At 62.1% G+C, this 15670-nt stretch overlaps 1 protein-coding gene across 1 annotated transcript; it reads right to left on the minus strand.

Moving 5' to 3' along the window:
• Positions 1-394: 394 nt before the first annotated feature.
• TET3 (tet methylcytosine dioxygenase 3) lies at positions 395-15633 on the minus strand. The gene is given in 14 exon segments (XM_055820299.1): positions 395-2627; positions 2629-3035; positions 3037-3521; positions 3900-4236; positions 5316-5453; positions 5574-5663; positions 6171-6215; positions 6217-6322; positions 6456-6664; positions 7098-7191; positions 10484-10574; positions 13405-13922; positions 13924-14900; positions 14902-15633. Coding segments are annotated over 14 exon segments (5028 nt in total). The 5' UTR covers positions 15586-15633; the 3' UTR covers positions 395-1780.
• Between the last annotated feature and the right edge of the window lie 37 nt (positions 15634-15670).

Here is a 15670-nt window from a genome sequence, read left to right on the forward strand (position 1 = left end):
CCTATTTACAGGTTTAAAATCAGACCACGTAAATGTTCAGGCTGTTTTTACCGAGATCCTGCTGATCCGTGCCAGTGCGCAGGGAAGGGGGGTGACAGTAAACACAAGGTGATTTCTGCACGGTGACGGCGTCGCCTCTGCCTCGCTGGCTCTCCAAAAGGCACCTCAAAGTGCAAAAGCAACGACGCCGGGGACGCCAGCACCCAGATTTGGGGACGCCAGCACCAGGATTCGGCCACGCCGCCCTCCCAGTGAGCCGCGGGGGAGCTCGCCCGCCCGTCCCTCCCGGCACGGCTTCGGCATCGGTGACAGGCGGAAAGTCTCGACTGAGATTGTTCGAAAAGCACCATGCGGTTGTCGTTGTCGTTGGGTTATTTGTTGGGGGTTTTTGTGGTTTGTTTTTTTTTTTGTGTGTGTGTGTGGTGGTTGGTTTTGTGGGGTTTTTTTGCGGGAAGAACGGCGATCCGTAGGAAGGAGGGATGGCACCCGGGGAGAGAAAAAGCACCGAGCCTCGGCGGCACGTGCCGCCACGCCAGCTCGCCGGCACCGGCAGGGAAGGCGGACCGGTGGGGGGTGTTGGCCAGCCAAGTCTTGGGATTCGCTCTTCCCAGAGCCGATTGCACGGAGAAAGTCCCCCGGAGACGGAAAGCACCAGACTTTAGCAACAGTGATGTACAGAGAGCAACACTAGCTATTCACAGTTTGGGGTTGGTTTGTGTTTTTTTTCCTGTTTTTGTGGTTTGTTTTTTTTTTGATTTCTGTTTTTGTCCTGTCGGCTCCTCTTTAGAGATGCCACCGCTGCCGCCACCGCTCTTCCCAGGGCCGTCGGCAAAGGAGCCCCCCCAAGTCTGAGCCTGAGCACAGCACCCCGGCAGCGGCAGTCCCCAGCCCGGACATGTCCTGAGGTCTCCGGCGCCGGGAAAGACGCCGGCTCGCTCCGTCCCGGCAGAGCCGATCCCACAGGCGGCAAGGAGCTGAGTGAAGACGCGCCATCCCGGGACGTCCCGCGAGCAAGCGGGTCTCCCATCGCTGTAAGAAAGGACTCCTCAAGTTGCAAGATAGGTATTTTTAGGTCCTTGGAAAAAAAATAATCGGATGTTCCGCGTGTCCGGCTGACGGTAAAGCACACGGTCCCCGCCAGTCCCCACGCATCGGAGCCGGAGGGAGTCACCTCTTGCCTCTAAGCTGGTTTGGTGTTTGGATTGGTTTTTATTTGCGTTTAGGAGTTTTTGTTGGTTTTTTTATTTATTTTTTTCGATGTTGGTTTCTTTTTCGAAGATCGGCTTCGTCGTTGTCGTCAAGAGTAAAAAATAAAATAAAATCCAATAAATAGGCATTTTTAAGTGGAATTAAAAACCTCTCCTTTGCGAAAGGATGCTATAAACTTCTCCATCCGTTCACGCGGCGCATGAGGCTAGATTAAAAAAACACGGAGATATAAATATGAGATTACCGAAAAGCATCAAACAGCATCGTTCCTATGGGATTTTTATCGAGTTTTTCTTTTTTTGCCAACTCCTCGCCAAGCGCAGCCCTCCAACGGCGTGCGCCCGCACCAGCTCCGCTGTTTCCGAGCGTGCGTGTTGGGTTCGCTTTCTGTGGCTTGGGTTTGTTGTTGTGTTTTGCTTCGGTTTTGTCTTTTTTTTTGTTGGGTTTTTTTTGTTTGTTTGTTTGTTTTTTCTTCTCCCCCATGCCCGAGGAGAAAGCACCACGAAGCAACGCCGGGCTCCGGCGCTGCCGAGGGTTGAGGTAAGATGGGGCTGCGGCGGTTGCGTCCGTCTCAGATCCAGCGGCTATACGGGCCCGTCACCTTGGTGTAGGCGTAGGAGGACACAGTGATGGCAGAGTTGGTGGGGATGGCCACCGCTTGCCGCGTGGGGACCGAGTCCCTCCTCTCCTTGCTGGGCGCCTCGTTGGCCAACGCGCCGCCCCACTTGCGTTTCTTGGTGAAGGCTTTGGCGTCCGGCGGGAGACCCAGGCGTGCCGCCTCCTCCTGCCGGGCTCGAGCCCGCTCCGCCAGCTGCTTCATCTTGGCCTCCCACAGCGCCAGGCCGTGGTTGGGCTGGTTCAAGTTCTTGTGTTGGTAGAAGACCAGGGAGATGCGGGTGGGGTGGCAGCGGTTGGGTTTCTTCAGCGGGGTGGTGGCGTGGAGCTCGCGGCGGGCGCACTCGATGAGGATGGAGCCGTGGGCAGGCGCCACGGCCACCCCGCCGATGTTCTCGTCCAAGAAGTTGTGCTCGCTGTCCGACCACTCTTCCTCCTCTTCCTCCTCCTCCTCCTCTTCCTCCTCCTCCTCCTCCTTCACCACCTTCTCCGGCAGATCCTCCTCCAGGCCGAAGGGGTCCCATGGCTTCTCCCGGTGGGGACCCGCCGCCCCCTTCTCACCCACCACCGCCTCCCACGGCTTCCCTGGCAGCCCCAGGCTGGGCGCCGGCGTCCTCCGCTCCTCCGCCTTCACCGAGCCCCACGGCTCCTCGGGGAAGCTGGGCAGCCCCGGCAGGGCTGAGCTGAAACCCAGCGGCCCCAGCAGGCTCGAGGTGCCCGTGCCAGCCAGCGCCGCCTCCCCCAGCTTGCAGGGGCTCCACGGTTTCGGCAGCAAGCCTGAGCCACGTGCCGCTGCCGCCCGCCTCTCCCACCAGGAGGTTGGGCCACTGCTTCTCCGGCGGTGGCAAGCGCACGGCAGCATCGAAGGCGCTCGGCTTCTCCCGCCCGCCCGAACCCGGCACCAGGGCACTCCACGAGCCCTCCACCGTGCTAGTCCTCTCGGGGGAAGACGTGCCCCGGGACACTTTGAAGGGGCTCCACCGCTGCTCCGGTGCCCCGCTGCGCGCCGGGATGGCCGGTAGGGCTAAGCCGGTGCTGGGCATGGCCGCCACGCTGGGAAGGGGCTCGATGGGGGGCGGAGGGTCCGGAGGCTCCTGCTTGATGGGCCGGCTGCCGAAACAGTTCTGTGCAAACGGGGATGCCTCCTCCGAGCCCGAGCTAGTCCTGTGCGCCCCGGCTGCCGCCGCCACCCGCTGCTTTCTGCTGGCTGGCGTAGCGGTTAGCCCGCTCGTAGGTGCGCTGGTGATGGTTTTTGCTCCGGACGCTGTGAGGGATGGGCTCGGGGAAATCGGCATTCCCATAGGTGTGGCTGAGGTTCTCCTGCAACGCCGGGACGTCGGGCTTCTTCTCGTAGCCGTTGCTCACCCAGCTGCTCCCGCTCCTTTCGGGCGCCCCGTAATTCAGAAACTGCGAGGGGAACATGTGGTTGCTGGAAAAGCCATAATACCCGAAGGAGGGAAGCGCGAACTTGGAGTGAAACCCGTTCACGGAAGGCAGATTGGGCTGTGCATAGTAGGAATGGTAAGAGTAAACACTGTTCATGCTGTACGGGTCGGAGGGCCGGCAGCTGCCCAGCACGGAGTAGCTCTCCACCACCGCGTTGCCGTTGTACTTGAAGGCGTTGTAATGGCTCTGTGGCTCCACCTTGATGGAAGGTTTCAGCGGCTGCGGGGGCAGCCCGCTTTTCAACGCCATACCTGCGGGCACAGCACACACACAGCCCCCGTGACCCGCCGGCCGAGGAAGCTGCCGGTGGGGATCGAGGACCCCAAAGACTCAGCCGGACTCGAAAATCCCACGGTGACGGGCTCGCCAGCCGAGCGCAGAGGTCAGCATCGCCCGGCACCGCCCGGCACGCTGGCACCGATCCGCACCCACGCTCCGGGCTGCAGCAAGAGCTCCCCACCGCACCGTGGTACGGGGAAAAACCCGGGCGCCGCAGAAATGCCATCCTGCACGCCGACACGCCAAGCAACAACACCGCCAGCCCAAGAAAGCCCCCAACCGCAGCCCCGGCCCCTCGCGCGCTTTCCGGATGGCTCGGGGCAGCGGGACCTCAGTTCTGCCCCTGTTACCTGCATTTTGCTGGAGCGCGGGGAGCTCGAGCGCTTCCTGCTTGATCTTCTCTGGCGTCATCAGCTTCTCTTTCTGCAGCTTCTTCTTCTCCGCGGCGGCTTTCTTCGCCTCCAGCTGCCTCTGCCGGCAGGACTTGGCGGGCTCGGGCAGCTTGCGGACCTCCCGGGGGAAGGACGTGAGCACCTGGATGGCACCGCTGCCCACCTTGGCATTTTGGTTCTCCTCGCTGCCAAACTCATCCGTGCTGGACATCTTGTAGAGGGGGAGGACGTGCAGTTGCTCATCTTCAGGGATTTTCCCCACCACGCGATTGTCTTCCTTTGTCAGCGTACAGACCTGAGGGAGCGCGGGGTGCATCAGCGGGATGCTGAGGGATGCAGGATGGGGGCCAAACCTCCTCCTTATTCCCCCTACCAATGTGAAGTCACATCAGCCTGGCACCCCCCCCCGCCCCCACTGGTCCCCAGCCAGCATTTGGAAACCTCCCGCCGCGTTGGGATCGGACAAAAGCAAACACGTGGTCCCCGTTAACACCGTGCTTCAGTCTAGCTGGGGTGGCGGCTTCAGCACCCTACAGACCTGAACGGGTTCATTTGAGATGTGCAAACACCGAGGACCGGCCACCGGAGTCATGCAGGACAGCAGGGACCGAGTGGCTCAAAAAGGAGCATCCCAAAGCGGAGGGGGAGCATCCCAAAGCGGAGGGGGAGCATCCCAAAGCGGAGGGGGAGCATCCCAAAGCGGAGGGGGAGCATCCCAAAGCGGAGGGGGAGCATCCCAAAACGGAGGGGGAGCATCCCAAAGCGGAGAGGGAGCATCCCAAAGCGGAGAGGGAGCATCCCAAAGCGGAGGGGGAGCACCCCAAAGCGGAAGGGGAGCATCCCAAAGCGGAGGGCGAGCATCCCAAAGCGGAGGGCGAGCATCCCAAAACGGAAGGGGAGCATCCCAAAACAGAGGGGGAGCATCCCAAAGCGGAGGGGGAGCATCCCAAAGCGGAGGGGGAGCATCCCAAAGCAGAGGGGGAGCATCCCAAAACGGAAGGGGAGCATCCCAAAGCAGAGGGGGAGCATCCCAAAGCGGAGGGGGAGCATCCCAAAGCGGAAGGGGAGCATCCCAAAACGGAGGGCGAGCATCCCAAAACGGAGGGGGAGCATCCCAAAACATAAGGGGAGCATCCCAAAACGGAGGGGGAGCATCCCAAAGCGGAGGGGGAGCATCCCAAAGCGGAGGGGGAGCATCCCAAAGCGGAGGGGGAGCATCCCAAAACGGAGGGGGAGCATCCCAAAACGGAGGGGGAGCATCCCAAAACGGAGGGGGAGCATCCCAAAACGGAGGGGGAGCATCCCAAAGCGGAGGGGGAGCATCCCAAAGCGGAGGGGGAGCATCCCGAAAAGCCCCGCCGGCCGCCTGCTTACCACCGTGCAGCCGTTGTAGAGGTTATGCTGATCTTTGTGAGCGTGAGCGCAGAAGTCCATGCACGCCGTCACTCCGGAGAACGGCCTCCCCTCCTTCAAGCCCAGCCGGCAGTCTATCGCTACGTCCTCGTTGGTAACCTGGCAGGAGGAGGAGAGGGCTCCGGTTATCCAAGACCACCTCCGTCCCACCACCCCGCAGCGGTTCCTGCCTGCCGCCAGGCTGACGCGTCCCAAAGGGGACGAGCGGGTGGCCGGTACCTGGTTCTGGTAGGCTTGCGGCGCCAGCCTCTTGTAAAGCGGAGCAACCTCGGTGGCCAAGTCCTGAAAGCTTTTCCGGAGCAGTTCTTCCTGCGGTACGGAAAAGAGCACGATGTCACCACAGGGGTCTGAGTGGCAGGGATGGAACTGGGGGCAAAGCCCCGCAAACCACGCAGCGTCCGACCCTTCCCATGACATGTGCCATGGCAGAATTCCTGGGGAGGTTTTGGCTGTCCAACCTCCGGCCTCGGCGTGTGTTGTGCTTTCCCTTGCTCGACCCATGAGCTCTCTGGCATCTTCCCCGGGGTTTCCAGAGAGACCCTACTCCTGCCACCCCGTGATGGCACTTGCTGTCACACCCAAACTCCTGGCTCTGTGACACAAAGCCGAGCCTGCCCTCTGGTTTCACCAGGTTGGTTTTCTTTTCTCCGTCTCCCTAATTCATCGAAATGGTTATTTTTGATGAATTAGGGAGACAGGGAAAAGAAAGAAATCCTATTTTCAGGCTTCCCCCTTGCAAAACTTGGAGCTGGGGGTAAAAGGAGGTGCGAAGCCCCAGCCCTGCCCGTGCTGCCCCGCTCCGCCAGCATCACCCACCTCTTTGGGATTGTCTCCCACCAGCCTGAACTTGCGGGGAGTTTTTGCTCCGGGCGTATTTGCAGCCATTAAAATACATGCTCCAAGAGCAGCCGAAGGAGAAGGAAGCGCCGCAGGTGTTGGGGTCCTTGCCTTGGCACGCGCAGGTCCGGCTGCGGGATGGACACCGCGGAGGAACGTCAGCTGCTGGCGCCGTGATGGCAGCTCTGCAAATGGGGGCTGGGGGGACACACCCCCGCATCCCCTTCCCACCCCGTTTCTCCAAACCAGACCGGTGTGACTTACTCATCGTTCAAGCCGCAGCGGCGGCTGGTGGGGTTGCCGTACTTGGTGAGGGTGTCGGTGAGCTCCTGGTAGAGCGTGTCGCCCAGCGTGCGGGGGATGCCCTCCCAGGCCAGGATCAGGATGATGATGACAGCGTTCTGGCAGTGGTGGCCGGCCCGGTGCCGCACCAGGCACAGCAGCTTCTCCTCTTGGTTGTGTCTCCGGATCACCTGGCAAACAGAGGGAGCAGGTCAAATATTTCAATGGCAAACACATCCTGGGATGGGGAGGACTCTAAAAGCGGGTCCTGGCTGCCTTCTGCAGCATCCCATGGGGAGCTGGGGGGGCTCCCACGGTTGCATTCACCCCCATGGGTTTGGGGTGTCGGGGGGGACACACGTGCCCGGCCCGGGACATGCCATGCGGCAGGTGACGAGGGTGGGAAGCCCCGGGGACTTTCCCCAGGGGCGGCCAGCACTCTCGCTTCCTCCTTGTCAGCCGCCGATCGAGCATCCTTCCCCTGATCGAGCATCCTTCCCCTGATCGAGCATCCTTCCCCTGCGCGCTGCCGCCACCGCCACGGGCGCCCTCCTCGTCCCCAGGCAGGGAGGGGACGGGCAGGTGACTCCAGGGGGGGAGGAGAGCCGGGGCGCAGGCACTCACCCACTTGGCGATGGGGCAGCCCCGGGAGCTCTTCCCCTCCTTCCCCGTGTAGATGACCTTCTCGATGCGGATGGCCTTGCCCTTCTCGCCGTACCTGTGGGGGATGGGCATCAGCCCTGCTCGCCCCCCCCCCCCCCTCCACTCACAAGTCCCCCACTCATCCTCACGGCCCCCACACACCCTCACGGGACCCCTCATGAGCCCCCACTCACCCTCACAGGCTCCCACTTGCCCTCATAGGACCCTTCAGGAGCCCCCACCCACCCTCACGGGCCCCCACTCGACCTCACGGGACCCCTCATGAACCTCCACTCACCCTCACGAGCCCCCACTCCCCTTCATGGGATCCCACCTGCCCTCACAGGACCCCTCAGGAGCCCTCATTTACCCTCCTGAGCCCTCACTCATCCTCAGGAGCCCCCACGTGCCCTCATGGGACCCTACCCACCTCACAGGACCCCTCATGATCCCCCACCCACCCTCACGGGCCCCCACTGGCCCTCATAGGACCCGTCATGAGCCCCCACTTGCCCTCAGGAGCCCCCACTCGCCCTCACGGGACCCCTCAGAGGCCCCCACTCACTCTCACAGGACCCATCTCACCCTCACGACCCCCACCTACCCTCACAGGCCCCCACTTGCCCTCATGGGCCCTCACTCGCCCTCATGGGCCCCCACTCGCCCTCACGGGACCCCTCATGAAGCTCCACTTGCCTTCAGGAGCCCACACTCACCCTCATGGGATCCCACCTGCCCTCACAGGACCCCTCAGGAGACCCCACTCACCCCCACAGGACCCAACTCACCCTCACAGGATACCTCATGAACCTCCACTCACCCTCAGGAGCCCCTATCTACCCTCATGGGCCCCCACTTGCCCTCATAAGACCTCTCATGAGCCTCCACTTGCCCTCATGAGCCCCACTTGCCCTCACGGGATCCCACTCACCCTCACAGACCCCTCATGGGTCCCCCCCTCGCCCTCATGAGCCACCACGCACCATCACAGGACTCCTCATGAGCCCCCACTTGCCCTCAGGAGCTCCTACCCACCTTCATGGGCCCCCACTCACCCTCACAGAACCCCTCATGAGCCCCCACTTGCCCTCACAGGACCCCACTCACCCTCACAGGACCCATCATGAGCCCCTACTCATGCTCATGGGACCCCATCCACCCTTACAGGACCCCTGATGAACCTCCACTCGCCCTCATGAGCCCCCACTCACCTTTATGGGATCCCACCCGCCCTCATGGGACCCCTCAGGAGCACCCATTCACCCTTATGAGCCCCCACTCGCCCTCACGGGAGACGACCCACCTTGCATGAACCCCACCCACCCTCGTGGGAGCCCTCATGAGCCCCCACTCGCCCTCACAGGGCACCACTTGCCTTCACAAGCTCTCACTTGCCCTCATGGGGCCCCACTCGCCCTCGTAGGATCCCTCACAGACCCCCACCCACCCTTACAGGACCACTCACAAGCCCCAGTTCTTCATGGGCTCTCACTCACCCTCACAGAACCCAACTCATCCTCATGGGACCCTACTCACCCTTAAAGACCCCTCACGGGCCCCCACTCACTCTCATGAGCCCCCACTAGCCCCCACAGGCCCCTGTTTGCCCCCACGAGCCCCCATTCACCTTTACAAGCCCCCACTTGCCTTCATAGACATCACTCGCCCTCATGGGGCTCCTCATGAGTCCTTGCTCCCCCTCACAGCACCCACTCGCCTTCACGGGACACTACCTGCCCTCATGATGCCCCCACTCACCCTCACAGGACCCCATTCACCCTCAAGGGGCCCCACTCACCTTCACAGGACCCCACTTGCCCTCACAAGACCCCGCTCATCCTCAAGGGACCCCTCATGGGCCCCCATTCACCCTCACAGGACCCCACTCACCTCGTGAGCCCCCAGGGGCCCCAACTTGCCCTCACGGGCCCCCACTTGCTGTCACAGGACCCTACACACACTCATGGCCCCCCACTCACCCTGACAGGACCTCACTTGCCCTCACAGGAACCCACCCACCCTTGTGGCCCCCCCATTCACCCTCACAGGACCCCAATCACCCTCATGGGCCACCACACACTCTCACAAGCCCCCCTGGAACCCTACTTGCCCTCATGGGCCCCCACTCACCCTCACAGGACCCCATTCGCCCTCACATGACCCCATGGGACCCTACTTGCCCTCATGGGCCTGTACTCACTCTCATAGGATCCCACCACCCTCATGGGCTCCCACTCACCCTCACAGGACCTCACTTGCCCTCACAAGAACCCACCCACCCTCACAGGACCCCACTCATCCTCATGGGCCCCCACATGCTCTCACGAGCCCCCATGTGACCCTACTTACCCTCATGGGCCCCCACTCACCCTCACAGGACCCCACTCGCCCTCACAAGACCCCACTCGCCCTCACAAGACCCCATGGGACCCTACTTGCCCTCATGGGCTCCCACTCACCCTCACAGGACCCCACTCGCCCTCACAAGACCCCACTCGCCCTCACAAGACCCTACTCACCCTCACAAGACCCCATGGGACCCTACGTGCCCTCACAGGCCCCCACTCACCCTCACAGGACCCCACTCGCCCTCACAAGACCCCACTCGCCCTCACAAGACCCCATGGGACCCTACTTGCCCTCACAGGCCCCCACTCACCCTCACAGGACCCCACTCGCCCTCACAAGACCCCACTCGCCCTCACAAGACCCTACTCACCCTCACAAGACCCCATGGGACCCTACGTGCCCTCACAGGCCCCCACTCACCCTCACAGGACCCCCACTCACCCTCACATGACCCCATGGGACCCTACTTGCCCTCACGGGCCTGTACTCACCCTCACAGGACCCCACTCGCCCTCACAAGACCCTACTCACCCTCACAAGACCCCATGGGACCCTACGTGCCCTCACAGGCCCCCACTCACCCTCACAGGACCCCACTCGCCCTCACAAGACCCCACTCGCCCTCACAAGACCCTACTCACCCTCACAAGACCCCATGGGACCCTACGTGCCCTCACAGGCCCCCACTCACCCTCACAGGACCCCACTCGCCCTCACAGGACCCCACTCGCCCTCACAGGACCCCACTCGCCCTCACAGGACCCCGTGGGACCCTACTTGCCCTCATGGGCCCCCACATGCTCTCACAGGACCCCACACACCCTCATGGGCCCCCAACCACCCTGACAGGACCTCACTTGCCCTCATGAGCCCCCACATGCTTTCACAAGCCCCCACGGGACCCTACTTTGCCCTCATGGGCCCACACTCGCCCTCAGAGAACACCACAGGCCTCCCCTCCCCGCCCCCCCCAACCCTCACGGCCCCCCTGCCGGGACGCCCGGGGCCGGGGTCCTTACCGCTCCTCCATGAGCTCCCTGATGGACGCCACAGTGGGCCCCGAGCCCAGGTGGGTGTAATACGGCCCCTCGTCCTTCTCCACGATTTGCTCTGCAGAGTCAGGAGGGGGGAGAGAGATTTCAGGGTCTGCACCTCGGCCGGCTGCCCCCACAGACGCCAGACCCAGATTCCCTCCAACCCAGCACTTCTGCATCAAAAATCAAGGGCTCTTCAAAGGCGTCTCCCCCTAAGAGCATCGGGGAAGGGAAACTGCAATTAGCAGTTTGTTAAACAGCCCGGCAGCTCCTCTCCATTGTCTGCCCTGGCAAATGCTCCCAGCACTAAAATGCCGCTGGGGAACAAGGAGGCGGGGGTTCAGACCCGTGCCCATCCCTTCTGGGGACCCAAAAACCTCCCCAAGTGGCTGCAGCCCCTCCAAGGATGCTGGCAGCAACCACGGCTCTGTCCTGGCACAGGGGATTTGCGCCAGCCGCTGGAGCGCGGTGCGTTTTGATGAGTTCTGCCAAAAAGAAGCAATCGGCGGCGGTGGGTGATTTGGCTTACAAACCCCCCTCCTCGTCACTGGCCACCCTGCTCCCTGCCAGAACCACCCTGGGCACCCGTATGGCCCTGTTCACTGGGACCAGCCCAGCTGGATGCTGCCAAAACCACCACAGGATGATCTGGGGGCTGGAAGGTACTGCTGCCTGCTTTCAGGCTTGTCCCGAGGATTTGGTGATGCTCATGGGATGCCCCAAGCTGGCCGAGCCTGTGTAAGGAAGGAGCTGCTGCACAGGGGAGAGGCTGAAGGATGCTGGAGCTACCGGACAAGGATGCTCAAAGATACAGGAGGAGGCTGGGGCTCAGGGAGAAGGATGCTGGAGCTACCAGACAAGGATGCTCCAGATACAAGAGAAGGATGCTGGGGCTACCAGACAAGGATGCTCCAGATACAGGAGAAGGATGCTGGGGCTACCAGACAAGGATGCTCCAGATACAAGAGAAGGATGCTGGGGCTACCAGACAAGGATGCTCCAGATACAGGAGAAGGATGCTGGGGCTACCAGACAAGGATGCTCCAGATACAGGAGAAGGATGCTGGGGCTACCAGACAAGGATGCTCCAGATACAGGAGAAGGATGCTGGGGCTACCAGACAAGGATGCTCCAGATACAGGGGAAGGATGCTGGGGCTACCAGACAAGGATGCTCCAGATACAGGAGAAGGATGCTGGGGCTACCAGACAAGGATGCTCCAGATACAGGAGAAGGATGCTGGGGCTACCAGACAAGGATGCTCAAGATACGGGAGAAGGATGCTGGGGCTACCAGACAAGGATGCTCAAGATACGGGAGAAGGATGTTGAGGCTACTGGAGAAGGATGCTGAGGCTACCAGAGAAGGATGCTCAGGATGCAGCAGAAGGATGCTGGGGCTCCAGGAGAAAGATGCTGGGGCTCCAGCCCTGCAAGCAACACACCCCCACCCCCACCCCCACCCCCACAGCAGCAGCAAACCCCTTGGGGCTTTTAGGGCACGAAGGTGCTGCTGCGGGAAGCAAAGGCTGCTCTGGGCAGCCCTGGTGGCACAAGGGTCAATCCCCGGAGCACGGGGATGCTCCAGCGCCGCCGGGTGGGATGCATCCGGCGCGACGGCTGGGTCTGATGTGTCTTTCCACCCCTCCGCTCTCACCGCCCTGATTTTCATTCCTGTCATGTCTAACTGGCTGGGCGCCAGGGTGAGGAGAAAGCCGGGCTCAGCTGGGCTGCAGCTGTCCAGACAGAGATCAATACGGGACGCGCACCGAAGGCTGATTTTATTACAGCGTCTAACAGCACAGGCACCTAATAAAGCCCCGAGCCCCGACTCCTACTTAATTGCTTTCTCCCACAGCTTTTTCCTTAATAAAATGGAGAGAAGTGGCAGGGGGGGAATCGCCCCCTCTCCCAGCCTCTAAACCACGCTGCAAAACTAAAAAAGCAACCCGAATCTTTTCCTGCCACCGCGGGGCAAAACTCCGAGATCAGTTTGAGCAGCTCCAGAAAAGCCTTTCATTCGCTTGCTGCTGTTTGGGCTAATTACTGCTGCCATTTACAAGCAAATAAATAAATAATCATAAGCCCCACTAATAAAGTGCAGCTTCTGTGCTTAGCCCGAAGCCACCTCTCCCAGCGGCGCAGGGGCTCGTTTTTCCGGCTGGATGCCCCAAATCCTCATCCTGCTCTTCCCAGGGAAGACCGCAGCTCTGGTCTAAATTTGGGGGGGGGGGGGGGGGGGGGGGGCGGGGAAGAATCCAGCTCCCCACACTCGGATGGAGGCGGCTGCAAGGACCAGGCAGGAATTCTCTAGCACTTGCTACAAAACCTAACAAATGCCAACACACATTTAAAAAAAAACAACCAAAAACAACCAACTAACCAAAAAAAAAAAAAAAAAATCCAAGAGTTTGGTACTTTTTCAGTGCATCCCAGTGGCCACCAAACAACCCAGCATCTCGGTGGCAAATATGGCTCCGGGCATAAGCACACACACCGAGCCTAAGTTTTTGGTTTCAAATAGCAGCAATAACCAGGTGAGCTGGATTTTAGGTGGATTTCGGCACTGGGGCCAAAATCTTTGGGATTCAGCTGAGCAGTTATGTGGAGGAAAAACCCAACAGCCCTTTGGTTTTGCTGCTTTTCCAACTCACACCGGCACAGCCAGGTTGGCGTCAGCTCCACCCCGGCGTTTGCCGTCCGACGGTAGAAATGGAAGAGAAAGCAGCAGGGTTTCACCCGGCGGGTGGCACATCCCCCCAGAAAAGCAGGGGCTTTGCCAGCGCGGCAGCACGGCTCTTGTTATTTACCCAGGGTAATCCCACCCTGCAAAGCCACCTCCTCAAAATGCATCCCCCCGGTGTTCACCCCCACCCCAGTAAGCCCCCCGTCCGGCCGTTTGCTCACCGACACAGTCGCAGGTGGGGAATTCTGCTTGCGCCCGCTTGGCCGGGGTGTCCAGGAGGCTTTTGGTCGGTGTGTCCAGGTATTTCAGCGGCGACTCCAAGAAGCCGCTCAGGGTCGGCGTCAGCGGCACCTCGTCCTTGGTGGGTGTCCCGTCGGCATCATCCACGTCCGGGTTTTGGCTTTCCTCAGAGTAAAAGCACGTGGTGGACACCACAGTGATAGCACCAGAAGACTCGATTTTGATCTGTTTAGGGGACCGGGCGGTGAAGGGGGACTCTGAAAGCGGACCCTTCCCCGGTGAGAATGAAAAGCTTTTGGGTCCGGCTTGGGAAGCACTGCTGGAAGCCGGGGCGGCGGAGGCGGCGGTGGGGGGCACTTGCAGAGCTGGTTCTGGCCCCCCTGGCAGCTCGGCAGCCCCGGGGGCGAGCGGGGTGGGTGTCTCGGGGGGCTGCAGGTTGAAATTCTCCCCGAATTCAGCTTCAAATTGCCGGATGAGTTCTTCCAGCTTGTCATCCACCATGATGGGGGTGGGGGCGGCCGGCGGGGGGGCGGCCGGTGCTTCCTCTGAGCCGGTTGAGCCCACCGGCGCCGGGTGAATTTGGGGGCCCCCCCCGGGGGCACCCCTTTCCTGAGAGTCGGGAGCCGGGGGGCCGCCGTCGAGGGGGTTGGGTGGCGGGGGGGCGAGCGGCGGGCAGGGGTAGTGCAAGAGGCTGGAGCGGGAAGGCAGGCGGCGGCGGCGGTTCGGTTTGCATCTCTTCGGTGGGGGGTTCGGCGGGCGTCCGAAACCCCTCCAGGCTGATCTGCCAGAGGGGCAGGAAGAGCGGCTGTGAGTCCTTCTGCTTTGCCTTCTTGATCTGCACTTGTTTACGGAGCGGTTTGGCCAGGGGGGGCTTTTCGGGCGGCGTTTTCTTCTTCTTCTCTTTGGCCTGCTTTTCGAAGGGCTTGGGGGGCACGGCTGGGGCGCCGGGAGCCCACCAGCCACTCGGCCGATCTGGGGGTGTTGTTGCCGCCGCCGCCAGGCTTTGCTCAAGGAAGAGGCTGCGCTTGTGGTGGAGATGCTGCTGCAGGACCAGCTGTGTCTTCTTGTGCAGGTCAGGCTCCGGCGGCGCCGGCAGCGAACGGGGGCTTGCCGGCACCTCCTTGCCAGGGACTCGTTCGGGGGGCTCTGTTTTAGGCGCTGTCACTTTGCCAGCCGTCGCTTCAGGTCTCTTGAAAGCCGCCTTGATGTAGTCGTCGGCGTTACCCAGCAGCTGCTCCAGCTCTGCCATGGGGTCTCCAGCCCCCGCCGCCCCCTCGGCCTCCAGCCCCCACGCCGTCGCGAAGCCCCCCCGAGGAGGTGCTGCACCAAAAAATGGCTCCGGTGCTGCTCGCGGCTCCGGCGGGTAACGGGGCTCATCCCCTCGCTGCCACACGGCCCCCGGCGGGGCGAGGGGGCCGGGGCCGAAGGGGGCAGCGGGGGGGGGGCGGGGGGGGCGGCGGCGGGGGCTGGCCATCGCCAGCCGGCTGGGGGAGAGCGGCCGAGAGCTGCGTCAGGGCTTCGATGGCTATGGCGGTCTGCAGGCTGATGTTCTTCTCCTTGGCGATGGTCAACGCGCTTTGGGAAAAGGGGAGGCCGTCGGGCGGGCACAGCTCGGCGGTCTCAGGCACCGGCTGGGGGTCGATAGCACCTTCCTGGGGGGGTGGCGGGGGGTTGGCGGTGGCACAGGGCCGCGGCGATGCCGGCTCTTCGCCGAGAGCTGTCTTGATCTTTTGCTCCAGCCATTCCAGGTAGTCGGGGCACTCGGGGCCGTCGCAGTTGCAGTTGGGGGGCTTCACGCCGTGCTTGGCCAAAGCCAGCGCAGCCTTGAGGGCGTGCAGGTCCTCCCCCCTCGGCACGCCGTCCGCCGCGCTCAGCCCACCTTGGCTCATCTCCGAGTCGAACTTCTCGTACAGCAGTGACGGCGAACCCGGGGGCGGTAGCCGGTAGGAGGAAACAGCTTCAGCCACCGCCGAAAAGGCCACCAGGTTCCTGACGTCTTCCAAGTGGGCTTTCCCAGCGGCGGGCGGCTGGCCCGGCGACCAGCCGCTCGGCTCCATCAGTGCGGTGCCCCCCGCCTCCGGCCGGCCCCCATTTGCCAGGCTGAGCCCGCTGCCCTCGTTCAGCCGCCTTTCTTCGACATAATTAATTGGCCCTTCTTCCATTTGGCTTCTGCTGGGTCCATCAACCGGGTCGCCCGCCGAACCTGTCTGCAAGGAAGGAGAGAGAGGAGATGTGAACAAGCCCCAC

The sequence above is a fragment of the Falco peregrinus genome, chromosome 17 (genome assembly GCF_023634155.1).
Source record: "Falco peregrinus isolate bFalPer1 chromosome 17, bFalPer1.pri, whole genome shotgun sequence".
NCBI classification, from domain to species: domain Eukaryota; kingdom Metazoa; phylum Chordata; class Aves; order Falconiformes; family Falconidae; genus Falco; species Falco peregrinus.